The sequence below is a fragment of the Daphnia pulicaria genome, chromosome 2, assembly GCF_021234035.1.
Source record: "Daphnia pulicaria isolate SC F1-1A chromosome 2, SC_F0-13Bv2, whole genome shotgun sequence".
NCBI classification, from domain to species: Eukaryota; Metazoa; Arthropoda; class Branchiopoda; order Diplostraca; family Daphniidae; genus Daphnia; species Daphnia pulicaria.
Window position 1 is genome coordinate 1007185 of NC_060914.1, and position 27134 is coordinate 1034318.

The window sequence follows — 27134 nt, forward strand, 5'->3', positions numbered from 1 at the left end:
TGGCAGCTTTACTTGGCTCGTCGCAGTGGTTTGTTCGAATTAGCTTAACCGTAAAGATGCAATGAGATCGACTGGAATTGTGGTTCAACTTGGTAGCAGCAAAGTGTAAGTTCTCTTTTTAAGGCTTTTTACTTGGATTTATATTGAATGTTGGAACAAATTGTGTCAATGACTTAAGTCATGACTTAGATGGAAAAGTCCAGGAGCCAGCCGCCAGCGCCACGACGACTTTTCCGAAATCCAAGTGGACCTTGCGGTTATGAATAACGTGAAAAAGAAATGTGTATCCTAGCATCTCTTTTGCAACGCCGGAAACGTGTCATCTCCTGTCTGCATATTTCCTTTACTTTCTTCACTTGCGCAATCGATAAAAAAAACTAATTTTAAAACTAATTTTTTTTAGTTTCACAGCTGTGTTTACCTTAAGTGACATCGAAACGGTCTCACGGTCACTGCAAAGTTCAAACAGAAATTAACACCATTAATCAATCGAGAAGTAGCTTCTTCTCAATCCGTGGAGACCAAAAAACCGCTTCTTTCCGTATTCCGTTGATGCTGCCGATTTATTCAACTACTAGGAAGGACGAGAAGAAATGAGACCCCACAGGATGGTTACTTACCCCGATACTCTGTTTGACTTTGCTGTCGACGTGTCTAGCCCCCAATGGCAAAAGTTGAAATGCAAAGAATATTCACGTTGAAAAGATTAATATAGTTTCAATCCAACATGTCGGACAAACTAAAAAAGAAAAACAAGGAATATCTGTAACGTCCCTAACCACTAATCTAACGAACGAAACTGTATCTCACAAACAATTTTAATTTGTGAAAAAGGATCACTGATGAATGCATAAAATCTTGTGCTTAGCTACAACTGTTTCGTGTCCCGGGAAGGGGGGAGGGAGAAAATTGAGGCGATAACAGGTTTCGTGAATTTACTTCACTGCTGTGTACGGGGAACACTAATGAAAACGAATGAAACCGCGAGCGTTATAGATCTTTTCCTTAACGTTACACTGAAGTCATCGGGACTGATAACGTGTAATAAAGTAAAGCCCATATGATAAAATGCACTTCAAAAATACGTCTGATTGGGCTCACACAGCAGGGGCACAAATGGGAAGAACAAATTCACCCAAAACACTACTACTGATCCTACAAAACTTTCCTGTTTAATTACTTTAATTGTTTAAATGAAATAGAAAAATATTTGAAGCTGGATAGAGGAGAAAATCTTGGCAAACACTATTCTCTAGTTAGCACTTGAGTGAGTTGAGTCTCTTGCCAACCACCTCACACTACCACTGCAAAGTTTAAACAGATAAATACATTGGTGACTGAAAGATGGTGTAAAGCCCATGACAAAATGCACTTCAAAAATAAATCTGAATGGGTTTGCACAAGAGGGGCACTATTGTGGAAAACAAAGAACAAATTCAAACAAAATGCTACTACCAACGATCACACAAAACCTATCAGTTTTTAATTACTTTACTACTTCATCTACAAAAAATTAAGTCAAGGCTTATGAACGACAAGGTTCTCGCGGTCCAAGGACGGGAATTCGTGAGCTTGCACACACAGACTAGAAAAATTCTGTTGTCTGCACTTTCTTGAATTAAAAATTACCATTGAAAATAACTTAGTCTATACAAAAACACGAATTCATAAAGATATAGTTGAGAGAAAATGGTTATAATCACCTGAAAATTGAGGGAAAGCCTTGAGGGAAAGGTTCGAAGAAGAAGAGCCTGAGCCTGAGCCTGAGTCTCTTGCCAATAACCCTGACTTCATTCTGTGAAGTGTCAATGTCATCATCAATTCATCATAATTGATGACGTCAGCTGATCGCCGTCAGAAGATTTTCCAGAAAAATATTTTAAGGAATTCATTCTAGTTAATATAAAACTTATTGGAAATCTAAAATTATAACAGGTTTTTAATTCTTTTTTTTTTTTTTAAATAAATGATAAATGACGACTTTATTCTTTATCTTCTTTATTTATAAATAATTCTGAAATACCTATGTATGGCGGTGTTGGAGACGATTGACGTCTGCTGCTAACCAATTTTTCGAATGTTTAAAATTTCCATCTTTTAGGGAGCACATTTCCTGTAGGAAAAAAAATGATATCACGCTGTTCACTTTGTTTAATGAAAAGTAGTGATGTTTCGTTAGTGTTTTTTCCAGACGTTAGCGTTTTCCGTTAAGTTAACGAACACCCAAAACGGTCCGTTAAAGGACTTTTCACGTTATCCGTTATCGTTAACGAAACATCACTAACCCCTTCCCCTAAAAAAACGATTAAAGCAGTTTTCTCATCTGCGCTCGACATCCACTGGCCGGATTATTTTAAAATCTAATTTTTTAATAGTTCGTTTCATCAATTTACACTGAGCCTCGCCCCTACCACAGTTAAGATAAAAGTAAAAACTTGCACGAAACCCGCAAATTAAAATTACTTTAAGATCGAAACCACCGTGCCATAAGATTCTCCGGGGTCGATGTTCAATCAAGATTTTTTTTAAAAAAATCAAGTCCAGGGTCTTTATACACGAGCAGGATTGGTGAGCGTGGCGTTAGGCATATAAAGCTAATCGACTACATGCGCGAGTGGTCTATATATAAACATATCCTGATTCAAAAGATCCTTTTTCTGCTCCGTTTGCTTCTCCTGTTTGTCATTTTCTTCTCTCCCCTTCCCACTCCTAGTTTCATATAGATCCATATGCCCTTTGATGTTCCCTATGTGACTCCTCCCTACTGTGTGCAAAGCGCAGACCATGTAATCGATAATATAAGGGCCGAGCTTTGGTCCTTTTCCGAAACCCATTCTTCTTACCATCTCTTTATCTGCACACTTTTTCGAGTTCGTCCGCACTTGTATTTTCTTTTTTACGGTACTCAAGGACTTGGCAGGTTGCGCTATCTTTTTTTTTATTTTTTCCCCCCTTATTCCATTGAAGAGCGAGAGTCCCGGATTATATAAGAAGGAGGAAAGATATTGGGCCAAGTACTGTAATACTGGATAACGTAAGAGTATATAAGTCTGAGTGGATGGGCGCATAGGCGACAATATTCAGTACTATTTAACACTGCATAACATGTCCGTATGATTTGCAGCTGTTGAATTTCCCTTGAAGGCCTAGGGCTCTTTCATCACAGCCTCCATTGATTTTCACGCAATAAACGTTAACTTGAACGTTAATAAAATAAAGGAAAAGAATTTTCGCCATTAATCATCTTGACAAATGACACGTCCATTATACTACAGCAGGGCTGAAGGAATCAAATGCTATTAGGTATAAAACTGGTATAAAATTTTCTTCGTTTTTAAGTTGACGCGATAAATATTATTATGCAAACTCGACGACGACATGTCTCTGTCAACTCCTGATTTGCTCGCCGGCACAGGATACGAGCCTATAAACTATGCGCGATTCTTAGGAATTCCATCTGCATTCATTTCTATTATTGTCCCTGCTGAACTGCACAGTCTCTTCGTTTGACTTTACTCGGGATCAAAATATTCGATCGAGCCTACCTTAATCCCGTGGAAAAGGACTCCGGGTAAAATGCTTTTCTTTTCTGTGTGTCCTATCGATCCGCCAATTCCACTTCGATCTTAGACGGAGCGAGTAGTCAAATTATAATAAGATAATGCAAATTTGGACTGAGATCATTTTTGATTGTTTTGTGGAGTGATTCACGTGTATTCTGTATTCATAAATTTTAATTTAAAAAAAAGAAAAAAAAAAAATTCAACAACAGACCATCGAATAATACGATACGACACTGCAAATATCGTTGGTGGTGATTGCCGGATAATGTATCAATGAGGGAAATTTGATTTCACATATTTGTCATACATTGCGATATAGTTCTATTTATTTATTAAATATATATATTTATATTCATTTGAATAAAGCGTCTTCACATATATTTCAATTTACAGCTTCTTGTGTAATAGACGGTGGGGGTTCATCAACGCGGAATAATTCAGACCGATAGTATGAAATTGTTATGCATAACCAGCCCGAATCACATCAGCCGATATACGTAATGTATATAATATACGATCTCTTGTGCGTTTACACTGACCAATGAAAAGACGACCAGAGTATAGTTTACAGTATAATATCATGGACAAGAGGATGCTGAGTCTCATTTGAAATGATTAGACGAGAAAGACGGGTGAGCGTGTCTGATGGTTTAATTGCATCAGACGACTTTTTCTGTGACGCTGAGTAAGTGTTGGCCGGAATCTTGCCGCTGGGTCGCGCTGTTGGACATCCTCCGGATGTGATGGTGGTGGAGAGATTTCATCGTGCTGTTGGAACTGATGATGTGGCCTGACGATGTCGACACGACCAGGACGCTGGTGCCAGACGAAGTGGCCACTTGGTCCTCGTCCGAATTGTGTCGGTCGGTCTCCTCGTTATCGGCCGCTGCCGTTGTCTGCTGACAGTTGGCTTGGTTTATTTGACGCACTTGATGGTTACCGTTGCTGACCAGCTGCTGTAGTTCCGGCTGTTGACTCGCTCTCAAATGATCCATGCCGAGTTGCGGATGCAGCTGATTGGAGGGTCCCTGAGCTGCGACTCCCGCCCCTCCGCCACCTGCCCCGCCGTTCTGGCCGGAATTGCCTCTGGAGCGTGAGTTGCCCGGCTCGTAAATGTCGGGGAAGCGGTGACAGCAGTAGGATCGAGTTTTGGCCGTCAGGATTTTCTGGAAGGCCAGCCGGAAGTCGAGATTGAAGATGGAGTAGATGATGGGATTGAAAGCGCTGTTGGAGTAGCCCAGCCAGGTGAGTATCTTGAATACAATGGGCGGGATGCAGGTCTTGCAGAAGGCGGCCACGATGTTGACGCAGAAAAACGGGACCCAACAGATGAGAAACACTCCCATGATGATGCCCAAAGTGACGGCCGCCTTGTGATCCGAGACGTGGTAATTATTGTTGCCCGTCGAAGACGCCGCACACGTTCCAGATGGCGTCGGCGATTGATAGTGGCGTCGCTTTTTCTTCTTCACTTTATTATGCGGCGGCTGCGTCTGCTGCTGCTGCTGTTGCGATTCCGACGTATTATTGCCGGAATCGTTGGGATCCGGCTCGAAACGGCCCAGCAGGATGACGGGCCTGGTGACGGCCTTAATGTTCTGAACGTGCATCTTGGCGTAAAAGTAGAGCCGCGAGTAGATGGCCAACATGACCAAACACGGGAAATAGAAACTGATGCAGGACGACACGATGGCGTAGGTCGGCGTCAAGTCCAGGGCGCATTGCTGCGACGACGACGACGCCACGGCCAGGACCGGCTGATTGCTCATCACTTCCGCGTTGTTGCCATTCCCAGGATCTTCGTCTTCATTGGCCATTTTCATGACGGTGTAAGCGTCCAGCGGCGCCATAAAGTCCGAGCTGGCCTCCGAGGCCCTCGACATGGCCGCCAGGTCTTGGTCGAACGTCGTGCTGTCCAGGAGCTGATCGTCGAGCTGAAACGTCACCGACGGCTCAGACTCCTGCATGGGCCGGTGGAGATCCATGGAAATGGGCAGGAATGAAATGAGCGCCGCTAGAAGCCAAATGGCGGCAATGGAACCGTAAATGACCCGTTTGGTCATCCAGCGGCCGTAGCGCAGCGGGTCCTTGATGTGAATGTACCTATAATCGAATTACGCAATTGTTGACAGGGGATTATAAACGACTTTGAAAAAACAAAAAATCGATAGTCTGGACAGAGTGGTGGTGAAAATGAAATGGGAAGAAGTCAAAGTTGCTGTTGTATAGTCACTAGCTCTAATGCATCACTTTCTTCTTAGAATAATCTCCTACCGGTCCATTGAGATGGCACAAAGATTAAGGATGGAAGCGGTGCAGCACATGACGTCGAAGGCGACCCAAATGTCACAAAATTGATCACCAAAAATCCAGGAGCCCTGCAGGTCGTTGGCGACGGCAAAGACCATCACCAAACAGGCTACAAAGAGGTCACTGATGGCCAGAGAGACGATGAACAAATTCCCCACTTTGCGCAGAGTCCTGAAAAATGGATTTATCGCCAAGACAAGAAATGAAAAAGAAACAAATATTCCATTTAGAATCAATCTTACAAATGGCCGGCCTTTTCTATGTGATATAGTCGAGACAGAAAATTGTGTTACCGATCCGTGTAGACGGCGATGCAGACCAGTAAGTTACCAGCCACAGACAAGAAAATGATCACAGCCAAGAAGATACCTAATAATAGGATTGCGAGGGGGTGGGGGGGTGGGTGGGTAAGATGATATCGACGTTAGACACCGTCATACATTACAGACCTATACATACACACAGATAAACATTATATACAGTTGTCCGTACACACAGCGAAATAGTCAAAGAGGAGAGAAAGACTGGGGCGGAGTAAATGACCTCGTTATTTTTCCCAGGAAATGTAATCGTAATTCCAAAAGAATGGATATGACCTCCATATATACATACTATATCGTTCTTTTTATTCCCCCCCCCCTTATTCCCACTAATGATATACTTTATTTCGGATTTACGGGAAAACACGAATGTGGGAAATGATGAAAGACTCAAAACAAAGGAAAGGCAACAAGTTCGCCGAATGGATTATTTGATGTTTTGTTTAAATGTCATGGAAAGCGCAAAATAGAGCAAATCTTTTTGATGCATTGACTGTTGCATACCGATGAGCAGCGAAGCAGCGAGATCCAGCGTCGTGTCTTGTTGATCATTGGTCGCGCTATTATTGGCATTGTCGGTCGCCTGGAACCATTCAGTCAAGTTGAGTTCAACACTTCCGTTCTGCAACGAATAATCAAATGATGATTGAACCCCGCCATTAGTGAACTTGTCATCCACCAGAAATCAGTGGCGGAGTGAAATTGTTTATCGATGCGCAAATGTACACACACGCACACACACACGGGGTAAGTGAGAGTGCTCCTACACGGAATCGCATCATGAATGTCGAAGTTTCAGTTCTACACTTCTATGCAAATATGGCGCCAGAGTATATACTACTGGTTGTACAAGAGCCAAATCAACATGGGGGTCCGCCGGGAGAAGGTCAATCGATAACGCCATGGCAAAGTGAAAGAGAAACTGGAGGAGGTTCGTTTCTTTTCCATCTCTCTTTCTCTCTCTGTGTGTACGGTATGTGTTTGCTGTGCACGCGCCATCACAACCGGAGGGGATACCTACAACCCAGCTCGGGATTACGAAACAACTTTATTTCTTTTCTTTTTTTTCAAAATCGGCTAAAAAATAAAAGGCCTCTTCCATGGTCAGAGACAAGAAACACAACTTTGCAGACGGATATTAACATTTCAAAGAATTCCTGGGCGGCAGGTACATGTTAAAACCGTTCAGCTAAAGGTGGGAGGATTGAAAGTTTAATCGTGTTGACACTTGGCATCTCCCAATCCGTTTCGATATTCCGGCGGAAGACAGCAGCGACATAGAACTTTCTGATCTCCTTCCCTGGAAAATTGTTTTGTCACTCGACACTTGAGATATTAATAAGAGAATTAAGAGAATATCGGCGAAGAATTTTATTTATTTCGTGAGTTCCCCAACCAGACCCCCTCAAAATAAGAAGAAATCACCCTATTACGCAATATATATTGGGGTGTGTACAACTTGTTGAACTCTGCTCCCGTGTCGAAACAAAAAGGTCGCCCAGCTGAAGAACAAAAACAGCGCACACAGCAGTCGGCGATGCGTAATAAATGGATTTACAGTGTAACATGCAACTTTATGGGAATATGAGCAGCCCCCCACCCCACCCCACCCCATCGCACGAGCTGCCCACGCCCATCAGCATCTCTAGCCCAGCACTTGCCTTATAAAAGATTGGTCGACCAGAATATAACCACGCAGCATGTATGGCCTTAAGCAAACTTGGTTTCGTATCTCTTCGATCCGCTTCCTCCTAAAGTTGGATCTCTTCCCAGTTAAAATGTGCAATGCAGAAGCTTTTACAGTTGCACCCGAGTACCGAGTGGCGAGACGGTTTTTTAAGCGCCCAAAACTTTTCTCTATACCTTTTTTTGTGTTGTTTCCCCCCATCTTAAATTATTCACGCACAAATAGTTAATAAGGACAGCCATTAATTTTGCCACGAACTCGGCGGCTTCACCCTTGATTTTTCCCAAGAATTTCTCAATCTTAAATCAGACCCAAAAACTTCTCATTATCCTAATTACGAATTAAAAGAGATATCTTTTGCGTGACTGGAACGACTCAACATTTATTGCGTCTCTCTACATTTCCTCCTTCATTTGATTGGCAATATCATTACGATGATTGATGACGGGCGGATGATTATGAAGAGGAAGAAAAAAAAAGACGAGTAGCATAACGGGTTCGTCGTATTGACCTTTGATTCTTCACCCCCCCCCCCCTTGACAAAATACATAACGATTCATCCGTCAACATCAAACCTTGCGATCATTAGTCGCAGAGCTCGAGGGTTCGCTGGATACGTTCGTGATTGGTTTCCACCCAAAAGGAAGGCGAAAGCAGCAGCAGCCCTCCTTGTTACTGCTATATTTACACGCTGAGCATAACACGGCAGATCCCAACTCGTTTCAAAACGCACCCTTAAACCTATGTACACACACGGCAGTAGCCTGGAACTTGCAATAAAAGCCGCTTATTACATTACGGTATTACATTTTTCGGGTGCCCACAGGGTCGGAAGTTATTATTACACAACGTTGAGAGAGGGGGCGAATAAGACGGCGCTAAAACCTGCTTCATTCAAACTTTTCTTACGCCAGCCGTTCTGTTGTTTGAACGGCTATAGGGCTATAACTGGAGTAAACACAACTCAAGAGGTTTTATCATAATAATTTGAGACAGAGGAAAAGTTGGAAGGTGCGCTCAAGCGAACCACCACGCTATTGTCGTTGATCAAACATGTTCGCTTTTGATAAACGGCCCAAAATGTCAAGACCTTTTTTTTCACCATTTAAAGTCGGGGGAAAACAAACGCTGGTTGCCACGGCAGAGAAATTTGGCAAAATATAAAAGATTGACTTTCTTTAAGCAAAATAAACTTTGCGATCTTTGTTTGTCAAAACTGTGTGTACGTGGAATGTTGGCAAAACTTAAAGAGTCCCCTTTATCCTTAAATAACAATAGAACCTCCTTATTTTGTGATTATTCATTCGCCATACAATAATTAAAAAAAAAGACTTACTTGGAGATCAACGGATGAGAGAAAGGACGCCCAATCGGACATGGTCGTTGCCGGACTCGTCGCTTTGGCAGTCCCAAATTTGTGTTGGAAAAAACAAAAAGTTGTACGTGATCAAATCAATCGCGATCCGGGGAGACTTTAAGATCTTCCCTCATCTGGCCACGTCCAAAAACAGCCCACATAAAAATTTAAAAGAAAAATGAAAAGACGAGTTATTTTACACTTGAAGAGATTGAGAAACATTTTCTAGAGCTCTAGAGATTTGTTTCTATTTCAAGCGAAATCGGCCGGGGGATTTTATGGACTGCTTATTTGATTGCCTGCTGAAGATGGAATTCTCTTTAAAAGACAGCTGAATGAAATACACGCATATAGTGTTTCTCTCGAGATCTCTCGGGAAATGTCATGCGAAAGATGAAGGCGCCGCTGCACTTGTTCCGCCAAAGGCGGCCATTAAAGTCTTAAAACCATTTGTGCGTACATATACGCGAGTAGGAGGCCGAAGAAACGTATAGGTCTGCCATTCGTTTAAATGTTAGACGTAAGAAAGAAATTAAAATAAATATTAAGTGGAAGCCGTCAAAAGTTGTTGGCATAGCTCGTGAGCGGACGTGACTCTTTACTGGCTCACTTCTTTTTTTTTCCTTTTTTCTTTTTCTCTTCCAGCCGCTGCGTTCTTAATTCAATTCCAGGAGCAGGGCGACCACCACCACTGCCGCCACCGTCGTTAAGACGGCGCCGCATCTCGACTTTCAATATCCCAAACGGACAAGTACAACACGGGCAAAGTTGACTGCATTTTTTTTTTTTTATAAATAGATAACAACGCCTTGTGTAAAAAAGAAGATGGGGGGGTCTTCTAAGCGGATGATTAAACACTGCCTGGCAGCACTTGAACCGAGTCAAAAATGGATTCATCCGGCGGCGGCGGCTTTTTCTTTTCTCCTTTGAGAAAATATGATGATCCGATCCTCTTGTCGATTTCTTAAAGGCAAAGATAAGACATAATATGTAGTATACACTATAGATCGCAATATCCCATGATATCTCTCTATACAGTGAGACAACTATATTTAGAAGCGGTTATCTGATGGTTGTTGTGTACATCGCAGTGTGTCATGGGTCACAAAACAGTTCCAAACGATCGAAATTATATCTTCGCAATTTTTTCGTGTGCGCAAAAAAGATTTCAATGACGTATACTTATGTCGATGAAGACGAAAGCGCTTGTCAGACCATTACTGGACCTGAAAATTGTCGTGAAATTTTCCAGGTGGAAAACGAAATTGGACACAATAGGAACGGAACGGAACTATTACCTGAGTTCGACGGAACTGTCGTCAAGCGTGTCTTCTCGATTACACCAGCGATCCCTTAGAACTCGCATTGACCACTGCCTACGAGACTGGAAATCTATCGACTACGGCGGACGCAACCAAACGCTAGACTAGTGTTATATAAGACCACATAATAACCTCTAGAGAGCCGCATACACCGTCGCCGGTAATACTTAATTTGCTTTTAATCAAGGTAAGTCGTTCAAGAAGGTGACCAAAAGGATCCTCTTCTCTCTACACGTCGCTGCTCTGCTGCTTCCAATTTCCCCTTCACGTCAGCCAAGTTTCAATGACGAGAGAATCTCTAGAGTCCTTTTTGGTTTTATTTATGCAACGTGTACTCCAACAAAAGAATACAGTCACGGTTCCTCTTACATTACGCATGACACATAATACGTAAGGAACTGGACATCTGCTTTTTATCCCAGCCCCAGAACGTGTCGTTCCATTCTTCGTAATTAAGTTTCAAATGACACATTCGTGTGCATACATATTCCCTCCCAGCAGGACATTTATAGTCATTGAACGTAACTTCGTATTGCGTCTTTAACGGGAAAAAAACAGGGAAACCTGATGCGGGACGTTGGGAGTCGGCGGGTGGACTGCGAATAAATATCGGGAGCCGAAACGAGAACGAGGTCGAGCGTATGTGAGATTCCTACCGTATCTATTGCGTCCTAGACATCATATCTGTCCATGGTCTTGTATATGTACCTTGCCGGATGAAACTGTATCTCTTCAAAGCCACGTCGGATGTGTCCCCCTTTTCTACTCCGCCGAAAGCCTCGCATCTATATACGCCTCCGTGTATTTGCATAAAAGAAAAACCGGTCCACGAAACGGAAGCTGATTCCTGGTAGTACTATGTACCTTTGCACGAATTGTGCGCTGCGCTAAAAAACCTTCCATCAGAGGTTGGAAATGCGTCGTGTCACGCTCGTCTATAGATGGTTGTAGGGATATAATAACATCCGCCAGCGAATTGATGTTGAGAGCTGATCGATAACCAAACATCCAGCAGCATCTCTCCATCCTCGTACACGTTCCCTTATATTACCAGACGAAGAGTTCCGTTCCCATGTGAAACATTTGCGTTAAAAAAAAGAAAAGAACCTGGGCGAGCGATTGGCGTTTCCTCCTGTCCAGCAGCTCTCTCTACCCCCCGTGGAATGATGGCCAATTGCGTCTGTTGCTCTTTGCAATAGAGTTAAGTGTGCGGTAATAGGCTGCTGGCCTCATCAGCATGGCCGTGTGGATATACGTAGGGCTTACGCCGCGCCCCACTTGTGCCATCTTCGTTGAGCAAATCTTTAACCGTCACATTTTCCGCTTTCGGCTCGACTACTGAAGGATCTTTCGTCAGGAAATAACGAACCCCCCCAACGGGTATAAGCGCCGCCGTTGCTGCTAAACCTATTACGACTTCTCTCGACTGTATTAGAAGAACTCTCTGCTCTATACAACGAGGCAAATAAAACCTTATTGCGTTTCGATTTTCTTTTTTTCAATTTCTTTTGGCTTTTATTGACTTTGCGGTGGTGAACTTCTTGTAACCAACGGAAAACTCGTAAGGATTCCAGTTAAAAACCGTGATTTGACGAAATTCAATCTGACAGCTAATTTCGCCTATTTTTTGAACGAAAAGTGTTGGGGGGGCGTCGAGCGTCCTATACGCAAGTGACGGCCATAAACCAGCCGTCACTTGACAAAACGTCAATCACGAACCAGTTGGTCTTTTATTTTATTTATATTTAGAAAAAAACAACTCGACGGGGCTCATAACTGAGCTGGTGCAAACGGCGTACAAGTATTAGAAAAAAAATGCGACCGACTTACTTTGCCCATGTTGGATGAAGATGAGTAACGGTGTTAAATCATCCGAAATATATCGCCAAGAAAATACAGCTAGACGCTCCAGTATACAACATACACACACCAAGTGGCCTCGCTGGAAACGGGCGACGTCCTGTAATTTATTGTCTAGTTCCGTCAATAAATGGATGAATAAGACGGAGGCCTTCCAGGTTTCGCGTCCCTTTCCAGTGATTACTGGGTGCTTACGATGGATTGGGTCACGATTGGGAGACACTGAGAAGAAGCCAATCAAGTCGATGGGTGGGGTAATAACAAAACAAACAAATCAGCTGTAGGCCGAGCGAGGTTATGGGTGTGCCACCGAAATGGATGCGAAATGCAATTTGGACTGGCTGCGGAGAAGGAAAATGCGGCGACAACTCGGCCAGTACATAAACTGCTTCGTATAATAATAAAAATAATGCACGGTGTAGCGCTTCACGGCACGAAATCGAATCAAGTATAACAACCCAAAACCAAACGCGTGAGGGTGAAACCGTACAAAGGAAATCTAACTGAACAAGACTGAAAGAAATGAATAACACACAGCCCGAGTGAAGGAGGAGAGGGGGTGGCTGTGGGTTGTATAGAAAGAAGCGGCAGCTCGAAGCGACTGCCGGACAGAGACTGATGCCAATGCGCAACCGACCGACGCGGTTGAACCCCAAAGACGGGCGGCCACGCTCTTTGCTCCCGCGCCTTAATAGACGGTTCGTGCCACGTTGGGTGCGCGCCGACTCGTCTTGTCGCTGTAGACTAAAAAAAAAAAAAAAAAACGAGTCCTTAACTCATATCCTTATGTGTGTGTGTGTGTGTATATAGTAAACGCACCGTCTGCTCTTTCACAGGATGGTGTACTGCATGAGTGCAGTATCTGCAATTTGCATACACATGGCTGTAATTCAATTACCGGCGGAATAATCATTCCGAATTTCTTTTTTTTATGAATGACTTGGGAAATTCATTCAAGTTAAACGTTAATCGACTTTTCCGAATGCCGCCAAATGCAATTCTAGAACTGATATTCAATGACGATTTCGGAGTTAATCATCGTAATTGGAAAAAGGAAAATGACACTGAGTGCATGTGTACTACTACTGTACATACTGTCAATCCCTGGATGTTTGCAGCGAATCCGTATTACGTCGTATACAATGTACTATATGACCGACTGTCCTACTATATCCTATGTGAACCGTAATTCTCTGGTTTGCGAAAAAGAAAAGAAAAGAGGGAAGACGATTGCCACGACGAGGTACCGGTGTGTTGGCAAGGTGGTCATAAAATTTTCTAATTGCACTTTGCTTGAAGTTAAAATGTTTTGGACAAAGTTGTAGGGTACAAAAACAGGTCTGATCTGCAGTCGTTGTGCAAATGAGTTAGTTTTAATGAACCCTGACTGAGTAGACAAAAACTGCAAGAGAAGACAATTCCAGTCAACTGACAACTGCCTAGCTCAGGAATAATCGTACTCCGTATCATACTTTATAATCAACGCCACCACATAATCAAAAAGGAAGAATAGAGATAAATATTTCCTACCTTTAAGCCTAGGAAATGCAGCCATGCATCCGAAAGTACTCTATCCATAGAATAGCTGAATCCACCAGCCGTCCAGCCTGGATACACCCACACTATCACATGGGGTACACACGAGGACAGAGGGGATTTAAAGATAGGGGAAGAAGAGATCCATAACTCGACCGACATCGGTAGGTTCTCCAATCAAGAGGGATGCTGTTTATCTTAATAAACATTTTAAAATTAGTTTTTAAAAATATTTGCAGAGACAATGAGTAAGGAAAAGTTAAATAAAGTCATGCAAAAATATGTCACAGCTGCTTGATAAAAGTAATGATATAATCCTTACCCAAGCGATTGTATACTGGGATTGTTGCTAATGACAGGTCTATACCAGCATCACCAGCAAAACTGAAATTTCTTGTTGTGATGGCTGAATCTGACCTCAAATCTGCACAAAGGAAAATTTTACGTAGAATGCAAACAAACTTCCAAGCATCAAGAGGGGGCAGGTGGTTTACACGATAAATGCCATGTCAGGAACTCAATTCTACAAATTTGGAATAGGTTGAATTCTTCTTTATAAGCTCTCATTATCATTCTATTTGTATTATTAGTTTTATTTACCTGCTAAACAGCATCGAGTGTGTATTAAGCTAATTCTCTCGAAGAAAAGCGGCCAGGGCTGACACAATGACCACATTTTGGTAATATTTTATTTGCTGTGCTAAATTTCATGCAACCACGTATACGTTTCCTAAAAAGTTTTCGTTCCCTTTTCCCACTTTTCCTTTGTAATCTCGAACTTTGTCTCTTTTTCGAAACTGTGAAAACGAATCTAAAAGCAGACGACACTAATCTTCTATTAGCCTCTTAAGATATCGATAGACATAGATATGATTAAAAATCGACCCCTTCCCTTGAAAAACGATTAAAGTGGTTTTCTCATCTGCGCTCGACATCCACTGAACGGATTATTTTAATATCTAATAGTTCGTCTCATCAACTTAGACTGAGCCTCGCCCCCACCACAGTTAAGATAAAAATAAAAATTTGCACGAAACCCGCAGATTATTACATTGAAACCGAAACCGCTACAATAAGACCCTCCATAAAGTTGGTAAACCAATAACCTAGAGAGCAGAATCTAGTTGCGACGAGTGTTATAAAACCATGTGTTACGTATGTACTTCGTTAACTTGAATTCGGATTGTGTAACGCACGTGTAGCTTTGGTTCTATTTCTCTTGTTCACGCAATATGCTGCCAACGACTGCCGCCCGTGTCGACCATTTATATATTAAAATATCACCAGTCGTCAAACAGTATCCGCACTGTTACCTAATGAATAAGTTAGAACACGATTACTCAGTCATAATTCCCTCGTCGGCGTTGGGTGAGAGGAAACTTTTCAACCGATCGATAAATTGATGTCTATCATTTTACAATAAAACAATAAAAAAAAAACAGACTCTTTGAAATAACAAAAAGGTGAAATTTAGCGGAAATTGTCTGATGGAAATAAAAAATGTCCACAGACTTGATTAAAACGTGCAAGAAACAATCGCAAACGTAATCCTATCCTATTAAATATCCTGCGGCTTACGTCTGATGTAATTCGGTTGCCTCTGTAGTATTAGAAGCTATTTAAATGGATAGGCCACACATCAACTGCCTCTTACGGCTGTCATTACTGGATGATGTTGAAGGCATCTGCTTCGTGTAGAATAGTAGGGAAATCATATGACTCACTCGTGACAAGACACAGAGACCATCAAAGGACAAGAGGGTACACATGTCTATAGGCACACCCAACTGCTGCTTTTCTTCTTTTGAATCATTTATTATTCGAGATGCATCATCTTCTTGCTCCCATAAAAGCAATGATCGGGAATCACTCACCCAGGACCCCAAAAAACAACAACACACATTTCCATCCATCGGAACATTTCGCCTTGCTTTTACTCTTTAGAAAAATACAAGATTCACGTTTTTAGTGAGAAAATAAAATCACTTGAAAAGCGCGCGCGCCACGGTGGCGCGGCGAAATAAATATTGGAACAGTAAAGCAATGAGGATACAACATACAAGTCTCTTCGTCATGTATATACATCATGTTTCGGAGATGTAGTACATATCTCTGCGCGAGTTTTGATCGTGAAAGAGAAAGAAGAAAAGATAAGACGCGCATCTGGGCGAACATTTTTGTTGCCCGTTAGCGCACACGCGTGATTCCCGGAGAAAGGAAGGAATCAAATAAGAGATGATGGGATTATTGTCTCGCAGATCTACATACTGCATGATGCCCCTGTACTATATAGCTATATAAGCCTTTCCCCCGCTTCCACCAACATGTATAGGACGTCTTTTCTTTTTTGGCAGGAGAATACAATATTATGACTTTTTCCTATTTTCTCTTTTAAAAGTTTATTGTTCGTCACATAGAAGCGAGATAACGATATGATGGGTTTAAAGTGAAGCCGTATCGTCAGCAGTATAAAATTTGACGTGGGGTGCAAAGCCCTGCCCCTTGGAGAATGAAACGCAAAAGTTTGGGACGTGGAGGTAAATGTGTACATCAAGTTGACAAGTCATAATAATAATCAGTCAAGAAAATCAATAATCAAGCCATGGCAATAATAAAACGCACTCGCTCGGCTCTGTGTACAGCAGCAGCAGCATGTTATGCGTTGTCCATCGTTGTGTATATTTATATCAGCATCATAAAGAGCGGATAATGCATCCGCTTGATTGGCGCCTCCAACATTTCATCGACAACAAAGTCCGAAGGCGTCACCGAGGCAACCGCTTCCGTCCGTGACATATTGCTGTTCGACTCTTCTGAGATATTCTGCTCATCTTTTATATATACAACACAAAGTTTCGGAGAGATGTTGAATATACTTTGATTTCTCGTCTAGACGCCGACAATCATCTTCTATGTCGTTTTCTTTTCGTTTCTTTTCACCTTACATAAAGCTCTCCGTGAATACATATAAGAATAAGTCAACAATGCTGTAATCATTTAGTACTGACCTATATACATAAAAGTCACGTTAGCTCCCGCAGCAGCTTTCACAGGCCAGTCTTTTTTTTCGTTTTTGTTTTTGTACGAGGACGCTGCTGTTCAATCGCTGGCGTGGGGGAGCATAAAAGAACGAAGACAAACAAATGACAACAACGTCGGCGGCGACGATGCGCAAGTGCGTCATCACATCGCTGGTTTCACGCGATATACACACACGCAACACACACCTTGGCAGCAGCACGACACTTGGTACAATAGGCCGGCAGTCGCGTCGACACTGGAGGATTTCGTTCACGTTATAGTTACGCCCATTCTTGTCCATATCTCTTCTCAACTTGCTGCGTGAATAATAAGAGACGAGAGTGGTGTAAGCGGATACGAGCTGCCCGACTGAGACCCCCCCTGACACGGCCAGCACCTTTTTCTCTACACACACCAAGTTGACTGTCATCTATATACCCATTTAAAGTGGAGGAGCCAAGATTTCTCTGTGATTCGATTCGGCCATCGTTCCGCACGGTCCACTTGGGCACGCGCCATTCGAACGGTGTAGCCAAACATGAAATTCGTGCAAAAATAAAAAGCCCTCGGCGATCGTCAGAAGCCGGACAATAATACAATGGCATTTCCTTTCGAATGTCGCATGTTGTACACAGCCTATATAGATATGTTATTGTTATATTCTATTGATGTTGCTGTATTTATACAGGCCTCTCACTATATATATACGTAGAACTGGCCGTCGACCCGTCGTCAATTGACGGTACTATTCAGTGTGTGTAAACAGTCATAATCGATCAGCCACTATGGCCGATGGGTATAGTGAGACAACATCAGTGACACGTACCGCGGCATCTCGCAAGGTCCCCATGGGCATGGCGCGGACGTCGCCTGTGCTGGTTGCTCTGATACGGCCCACGCGCCAAACCAGTGCTCGCCTTGTATATCCTATATGTGTGTTGTATTCCCAATAGCCAAGTCATTTCGGATATAGTATATATGTATGTAGGTTATCTCTCTGCGTGCATAAGCATGCAAATGTGTTTTTTCTCGTTGTATAATATACGCGACCAGCAGCACAGGCAGATCGTTTCATTTGAAGTCGATCTTATATGAAATGGTCTTGTATATGTATACACTTGTGCGTTGCGCTTTTGGCAGAGGACCCGTTAAAATTCGGGACGTGACTTGAAAAAAGATTTTTGGTTATGAAATCTTATATCCTTACTAGTTCATGATGGGTATAACATAAGACCAGTTGCAGAGTGTCGACTGGGTTATTGGAGATTTTAAAAAATGTATTTGGATAGATCTGTATATAGGTTATACGCATTATGAGCTATTGTATATTACGGTGTACCACATCATTCATTCACTAGGCATGTGCGTTCTTCCGGAGAGCCCCACCCCATCAGGGGAAAAAGGCCACAGTGAATATCTGAGATAAGACCGGACGGTGGGGTATATTCATGAAGAGAATCGGATCAATCAAAAGTGTATTCAATAAACCAAAAACAACCAAAAAAACAGCCCTACTAAACAATAAATATGCTGTGGCACAAGAAGGGCGGTGAACTTTTACGTCATTTTATGTATGGGCTGAATCAGCAATAAGCGGTGAATTCTTATACGATTGAATAAAACGACCAGAACAGCAGGCGACATGAACAGTCATCGCATTTAAAATCATCTTTCTTCTGATGTAAACTATATTACGTAACGCCCATCATCACAATAGATCCTCAACGCTGTGCAAAGGATCCTTTCGCTTACAAAAGAAATTTCCAAACAAAATGAATCCAGACAAATATTGATGCCATTTTATCGAAAATGTTTCGAGAGCTATTTAACAATCAATGCACTTGAGATAGCTGGCACAGGCCTATATAAATGTCAGAGTGAATATAGCTAATACAAAGCTTTTCAGACCAGACAAAATATTTGACTAATCGTAAAATTCTCTGTCTGGTTTAGATTCCACGTCAAATTTTTTTGCCCGTTTCCGCTGCTGACTCTGAAAAAATGGAACACAAACAGTCGGGAATTTAAGAAAAAAAAAAAAAAACTTTTATTTAATAATTGAATGCCTTTATTATGGTAATATTTTGCGAGGAAATCGGCGATGATCAAAATCAATGGCGGAGAAAATGATTTGAATTCCTAGTGAAATTTCATATAAGGAAAGATTTTGGAGAAGTTTTTGGCTGCTCGCCTTTCCAGCAGTGAATATTTTCTTCAATCTTTTTTCATCCTAAAGCCATTCTGAAATTGAAAATCTCATATATATAATAATAGGTCGAGGTTTCCTCTATCCGAGTATAGGATATAAAAAAACAGTCGATTGAAATGTTTCTTTTTTTATTTATTTTCAAATTGATCGTCTCGAACAGATGAAAAATGTGTGACGAATCGAACTCTGCCGGGGGATATGCGGGTTATATCATAATAAAATGGAAAGGCATGCAATCGATAAAATACGGCAGCAGGAGTCGCTCGTGCTTACCTGGAAACGTATCTCTCTCTCTCATGCCACACATTTAGGATGTATAGTCTTCTGAAAACTAGGATCGGCAGCATCGTTCGGAGACACTGGGTGTTAAGTGACAGTGCGTAATTCATCTCTTAGAGATTGATTAATAACTCCGCGTGATAGCAGGAATAATGCTGTGTACCCGCTCCAGTATCCACGGTGTACATGTACCTTCTGGAAAATCTGGTGGAATCAGGGCTGACCGGTCATCCCATAATCATACGGAAGTTATGGCTGTTGGCCCGGAGATCCGCCGACAAGGGATCCAGATTATATTACAGCGGCCATATCCCCATTTCATATCTCTGTTCGGTATATGATTAGACATCTATGGGACTCTCTGTCGCGATATACACGATGAGTATAGCCTAGTGCAATGGTGATCTTCTTAAATAATAATGGGACTCGGTATTAATAATTACATATTACATTAGTCAGCTTATTATTATTAATCGAGCTGTAGTAATCCGTTTCTATATCTTATATCCAACGGCGACCCTTTACTTACCAAAAATAAAAGTCTTGTGTAAAATGTGGATTGTCTTACAAACTTTATAAAATCATTTTCAACTTTCTAGAAACCAAAGTTGCGCCAATATAAGAAAAATGATAAGAAAGTTCACATTTGCCACTTGGTTGAATATTAATAACAAGACGCTCGTGGGAGTAGTATGGGGGGTCTCGTATTATCCGCCATTGTTTTATCCGGCTTTATCTTCGTGTGGGTGAGTTTTAGACAGATAGAGACGACATCACAACACATCAGTCTCCATAATAAGAACTAATAGGGAAGTTGATTACACGCGGAAAATGTTCCGCACGTGCGGATATATTGGCCAACAGGCCAATAATGATGGAAACGATGTCTGTAATTATTTTATTATTTAACTCTTATTGCGTAACACTATACTAATATCGAAGCGGTAATGAAAAAAACAGCCTTTCTTCTTTTGTTTTTTGGTCGTTAACTTTATTAAAAAACAGAATGAAATGAAATGAAAGAAAGGAGAACTTATTTGCAGTAGCGGTGTTGGTGTGCCGCTAAAGCTAGCTGCCAGCAGCCTATTACAATAAGGTATCTAGTTGCTGCTGCTGTGGAAGACACCGAGAAGTGGAATGATCCAATTTCACTCTGAAGCATTGGCGGCCGAGCTCTTTACATTGGGGCTCGGCACCTTACTCAATAACCGCTCCCATCCGCTCTTACCACATCAGTCTCTCCTCCTTTTTTATTCTTTTGTTTATCTCTTATTCTGTATCTTAGTTCTGTGTATATATCCTTTTCCCTATATGTGTTTCTGGGCCGATGGAGACTCACCGACCGTTACCGATCTATTACCCTTGAAACTAGAACTTTTCCCCGGTTTCCTTTTCTTTTATTTCGCCGGCAATTGATTTTGTTTACTACCCCCAGCGAGTTGTATATTATTGTCGTTTTTTTTTTCTTTTTTCGAACGTCTATCCAAGCATTAGGTCTGTTTTATTGCCATTGAATTCGCTTGTTTTATCTTCGGCCAATTTTACATGTAGAGCATTTGTATAGGTACAGCGCAAAGAAGCAGCACCGAGGACACTATACAGTATAGGTTATTTGGCAGTAAACGCACGGCCCCGTGCTAAATGTATGTGAAAAGAGACGCGTATATACCTTATATAAATTGTATCAGAATTGGACGTGACAGATCGCCTTCATTGCGGCACGATATATTACGAGTTTGGCGTCACGTCCGCACCGATAGGTCGAATAATGCACCTCTAGGCTTTCATTAATAAATGATTGGATAAATGCGCTGCGAACAAGAAATGAAAAGTTTGGCACAAAAGAAGTAGCCTACTACATATGTATAAGCACATATTGCTGGCCTGTGGTAGAGTAGAAGGCACCATGTTCTGGTTTAAAAATAGTATCGGTCGATTTTCTTATCCGAGCTGCACAGCACGTCTAAACAGCTTTGCTGACCGCCAAAGGCAGATAAATCTATAGCAACCGTCGTACAAAATACAAACCTAGATCTATGATCCGTTATGCTGAGTATGTGTCGACTGTCTAAGTATGGATGTTTGTTTTTTAGCTTCCGTGTTGTTCTCTTAATTTCACCTGCAATTCGCAGCCATCTTGCAACACACTGTACAGTGGCAACTATTTTGCCTGCAGTCCTTTAAGTAAATGAGACAGGATGCCCTTGATTATTCTGTAATTTTTGCACATCCCTTTTTTTTAAAAAAAAAAAAGATTATTCCATGACACTACAAGATAACGAAGGATAACCGATTGATGTATAGTACAACGTACTGTTAAATTGCTAGTCCATCATAAGAGAGAAAAAAATGGCCCGACAAGTTCTTGAATATTCGCTCGACTGCATCAATCAACTTAAGAGAGACATGCAGATCCAACATACTATAGGAATAATTACTATATACGCCAAGTGGTTTTAGAAAATATAAAGATTCGTCTCTTGGGATCAGGAACGTTTCCGGCTAAATTTTTCAACACACATGTCAACGAAAACGACTTATTTGAGAGTTGTCGTTATTTATGATGATGTATAGTCGTATGAACTCATGATGGGATTACGTCATGCGGAAGGCGAAATAAGAAAAAAAAAGAATAAAATGCGCTGATATGACGGCGACTATCCTAAGAAGCGACGATTTTTCTTAGTTTTCGGAATGATGTATATCTTATAGCCTGTTACGTGTAGTCGTTCGTTTATTGCCAGAGAAACGAGCTCCACTAAGAAGTGCGTATAGGCCTAATGATAGTGTTTACTTACGTGCTCTGTATTATATAGTGCTCCGCCTTGTGCACATTTATAACAAAGACGCACATTTACCTAAAGGTTTGTGCACATACGCATAAACAAGGGATCAAGTGGCAGTGTTGTCTATAATGAAGGCATGAAGCTGCAAGTTATTATATTTGTGCTGGGGGGGGGGGGGAGAAAGAGTTGTAAATAACCCAAAAATCAATTATACCGGTGTGTAGAATCAAGTGTGTCAGGGCAAGGTTAAAAATATGTTTATTCATATGTATCTGAAAAACCTAGTTGAAAGATTATCCATTTGGTATTCAAGTCTATAGGTATAGAGTCCCGCATCAGTTAGCTCTATCAAGCCTCGATGATTTTACCTCGGATTTTACCTTCAAAATATCGTAATTGGTTTTATTCACTTGATGGCGCAGTTGAGACTAAACACGTTATACCAGCTTAAGGAATTTAGAGAGATAGTTAAGAGCTACAGTACATTTGCGTCATTAAGCTATACGTATAATATAAAAGAGAGGCACAGAATTCGGCGGGCGTAATAGAATTTAGAGTGCGTCAAGCTTCTTATTTATGCGCGCGTGTGCAGAATGAAACTATAGGTGGACATTTAAATCAATCTTGTATAATCAAATCATCCGGAACAAAGGTGAACAAAGTTGACGCTGGGAAACTTAAAATCAAAACATGCGTGTCATACTATAGTGTTCCACTCTCGTACGCAGTTCTATTTATTCAGTGAAGTAGCCCAGAATCTTTTTCCTTATCTTTTTGGTTTTCTTCCAGGGGAAATTGTCGCCTTTTATTTTTATATACCAGCACTGTTAAAAATGTATTTTTTTTTCGACATTATGTATATGTCTAAAATAGAGATATGGTAACGAAAAACGATAGCATATATCGTTTTTAAAATTTTCTGATATAAGTATTGCTAAAACTGTAATAATAAATTACGTAATAAGACATTTACGAGAAAGATATATTTTAAGGCCGAAAAATGATATAATATATTACAAAATGTGATACTTTTTTATGTCGAAATTAATCTGCGTATTAAAAACAATTTATTATAGTCAAATTTGTTATTAAAATGTACTATTTTCCGATATTTAAAAATGAAATCATATTCGTTAATATGAAATCTTTACTATTGATTTTAAAAAAACAGATATTGATACTTTTATTTAATGAAATAAAACATTTATTAAGTACCGTTTCACAACAATCAAACATTACTTTAACTGGGACATAAATTCATAACCATATTATCTTATCGAGAATCGTGAGTAGTTTAATAACCTGCCCTATAGAGCTGCCCCCAAATCACCAGAACAACTAGATCAGAATCAAATTTATTATCACAATTATCAAAGTAGCTCAGTGGTAGAGCAGTGGCCTGGCAAGTATGGGGTGCGGATTGAACACTTTTTCCAAAAAAAATGTTCAAAAATCGATTACCATATTTGATCTGAAAACAAATTGATAATCGATTCGAATATTGAAACCAAGTTGAAAATAAATTCAAAAATTGAAAATCTTTTGAAATTGATTTCATAAATTGAAAATGATTTTGAAAAATGAAAATGATTTCGAAAAACTAAAATGAATTTGAAAAACTAAAATGATTTCGAAAAATGAAAACGAATTTGAAAAATGAAAATGAACTTGAAAAATGAAAATGAACTTGAATATCCATACAATTTCGGGAGTGCGATATGACACCACCCTACTCTATCCCCAGCTCTCTCCGGATGCTATAGCCACCCCGAGACAACCGACTAGCCATTGATGGCTATGTCGCTGATTCCAGCCAGCAAGGCCGTCAGCGATACTGTCAGCCCTTGCCGGGCGGTGCTGGCCACCGCTGCCGCCACAACGGCCGCCGCTAAAGTCTCTCTCGACCGCAGGCCGAGTATTACCCTACACTAAAATAGATTACACGATCCAACGTGAAAAGTTTCATGTTCCTATACGACTACTTTTATTTGAGGCCGGCCATGAAAAAAAAGCTTTTCTGTTGAAACGGACATGAGCAACATGACCATTTGGATCCTCTTCTTTGGCCTCCACCGCCATGTCCGCTGCCTCCATGATGGTAGAAAAGATAGACGTTGCGCCAATTTTTGGTGTTCAATCCGTCGCTGCAGCTGAGACAGAGCCATCCTTCCAATGAGCTCTTCCTTGGAAATGGCCCAATTGTATATAAATGCCGTAGAGTATCGGGTAGGTAACACTTCCGGAGCACGTGGACCACATGGCAAATTGACGTAGAGACAATAGAGAAGTCCAGCTCCCCAATCCGCTTAGATAGCGGATAATTTCCAGCAGGGCCAGCACCAACATGAGGATCCACGTCAGCAAGAAGGCGTGTCCGCCTTCTTCTTCTCGTCGGATTGAACGGCAGAGTATCGCAGCAGTACAGGACGCATAGGCCTATCCAGCGAAACGTACCAGAACACTTCTTTCCGGGCAGTTGGCAGTTAGTGGAATGACGAGAACTTCGCGAGAACGTCATACCGAGGCGTGACTGGAACTTTTCTCAGGTGAAAGCCACCCATTCGGCCGTTCCGTCTTCATCGTTGCTGGGTAGGCTGTGTGTCATTTACTGCAGGAACATGAAACTTTTCACGTTGGATCGTGTAATCTATTTTTGTGTAGAATACTCGGCCTGCGATCGAGAGAGACTTTAGTGGCGGCCGTTGTGGCGGCAGCGGTGGCCAGCACCGCCCGGCAAGGGCTGACAGTATCGCTGACGGCCTAGCTGGCTGGAATCAGCGACATAGCCATCAATGGCTAGTCGGTTGTCTCGGGGTGGCTATAGCATTCGGAGAGAGCTGGGGATAGAGTAGGGTGGTGTCATATCGCACTCCCGAAATTGTATGGATATTCAAGTTCATTTTCATTTTTCAAGTTCATTTTCATTTTTCAAATTCGTTTTCATTTTTCGAAATCATTTTAGTTTTTCAAATTCATTTTAGTTTTTCGAAATCATTTTCATTTTTCAAAATCATTTTCAATTTATGAAATCGTTTTCAAAAGATTTTCAATTTTTGAATATATTTTCAACTTGGTTTCAATATTCAAATCGATTATCAATTTGTTTTCACATCAAATATGGTAATCGATTATTGAACATTTTTTTTGGAAAAAGTGTTCATTCCGCACCCCATAGGCAAGCTAAAGTTCAATGGTTCAAATCCAAATATCACCATCTCCAATTTCTGAAATAAAACCATTCTCGAAGACATTACTTTCCCATAATTGATCGCCGCAAACAATACATTCAATAACCGGACAATTCTGTAATACATATGCGTAATATAATTTTTTTTTTGTATGGGTTACATGCATCTATATTAATGGTAACAGGGATTTTAAAATGTTAATAAGAGAGATAATTAAAATATCATTTTTCAATAATTATGTAATACATTTTTAGGCATAACTATCGTTTTTTGAAAACAGTTATTTAAAAATGTCTTTCTGGCGGAAATCGGTTTTAGAGATTAAAAATATCGAAAAACGATATTCTTTTTTAACAGTGAGGGAACTTATTTGGTGGTTGTCATCGAGTTCCACGGAAGCGCCAGCAGATGCACGGCCAAATGCGTACAATAATTAATGCAAGCCTGTATAGTACCGTACACACAAGTGGCAAACATAACCAAACTTTCGAGCTCTGTGTTGGTCATTCGTCACAGTTTACTTGTGCATTTGCACACCAAAGTAGTTTATAGGCGCGGAACAATCACAGCGATGGGCATGACCATCTCACATACTTGTATGAAGCAGTTCAGCAAGCAAGCAGTTCAGTAAATCTATTGGAATTCTAATTACAATAACGGGAAATGCGGATCATGTGATACGGGGGTCCGTCTCGGTCCGTCTGTGTACACATGCGGCAATAATATACCGACACGAGGAGCTCTCGCAGTGACTTATTGATGCTGTGCTATCTATGGACACTCTTCTGTGCTGTGTGTCGTCTCCGAAAAGCGTGAGACGCCACAAACTGGAATCGCTCTTCAATTTGACATCTATAATCCTTATATTTATCCGGCGCGGATGCGGTGATGATGTATAGTCAAGCGTTATCGATATGTACGTATGTGCTGGTGGGAGGGAAAGAGGGAGAAAAAACTCTGAGCTATACGCTATACTACACAAGAGCTTGTGCAATACTGCCGTAAAGTTTGCTCCTAAAAAAACCTCATTACCGCGGGGTGACAGCGTTCGCCTGTAAAAAAGAAAAACGTACCCAGTTTTGAGCCCCGGATATAGCTAGAACTGGAGCAGCACTGATCACTGGAGACAGACTTAAATTCGTCACTACGGGCTCTGCGCTGCTTGGCGGCTATATGTAGCCCTTTTTGAAGAAATCCAATAAACGCTGAAACCAAAAAGAAAGAAAAAAAAAAGGGATCGGTTCTTTAATACTCGACTGGAAATTCGGCTGTTGAAACTTGATAGACCCATCAGCAGCTCTCTCTCTCTCTCGAGTCTTTTCATCAACCAAAACGCCTAGCTAAGAAAAAAGAACTGCTGTGCGCGCTGCCAAATAAGTGTTTGCAATCGCCTTTTTCTATACCCCTCCTTTGCTGATCCAGCAGCTTTGTAATACTCCATCGCAAATCAAACTATGGGCCATATACTATATTCCGCACCGTTATTGGAACCCATTGTTCTAGGTTCGGAGAGACAGTGTGCACACATACCCGGATATATACCGTACTATCCTTACGCAAGATTGACACAATGTCTTTAAAAAGGGTACGGTATATAGCCACCGGTATATAGCCTGGTTGCAACGTCTAAATTACACATCGATGCCCTGTGTGTATACCTAAAGTCTAAAGTCACTTTTGTGTCCAAACCCGGGCA

General features: G+C 41.3%; 1 protein-coding gene across 4 annotated transcripts; it reads right to left on the reverse strand.

The window, feature by feature from the left end:
* Positions 1 to 3703: 3703 nt before the first annotated feature.
* Positions 3704 to 14760, reverse strand: LOC124327063 (dopamine receptor 1-like). 4 transcript variants are annotated; one of them, XM_046785918.1, is made up of 8 exons: positions 14556 to 14760; positions 14278 to 14379; positions 13950 to 14152; positions 9217 to 9371; positions 6698 to 6815; positions 6167 to 6242; positions 5838 to 6044; positions 3704 to 5666 (listed from the first exon to the last, which is right to left on the reverse strand). In XM_046785918.1, exons 4-8 carry the CDS (start codon positions 9256 to 9258, stop codon positions 4223 to 4225), a joined length of 1887 nt encoding a protein of 628 aa, XP_046641874.1. In that variant the 5' UTR covers positions 9259 to 9371; positions 13950 to 14152; positions 14278 to 14379; positions 14556 to 14760; the 3' UTR covers positions 3704 to 4222. The 4 variants fall into 4 exon arrangements, with proteins under 4 accessions (XP_046641874.1, XP_046641875.1, XP_046641873.1 ...); XM_046785919.1 differs by lacking the exon at positions 14278 to 14379; XM_046785917.1 differs by lacking the exons at positions 13950 to 14152; positions 14278 to 14379; positions 14556 to 14760 and adding an exon at positions 12390 to 13108.
* Between the last annotated feature and the right edge of the window lie 12374 nt (positions 14761 to 27134).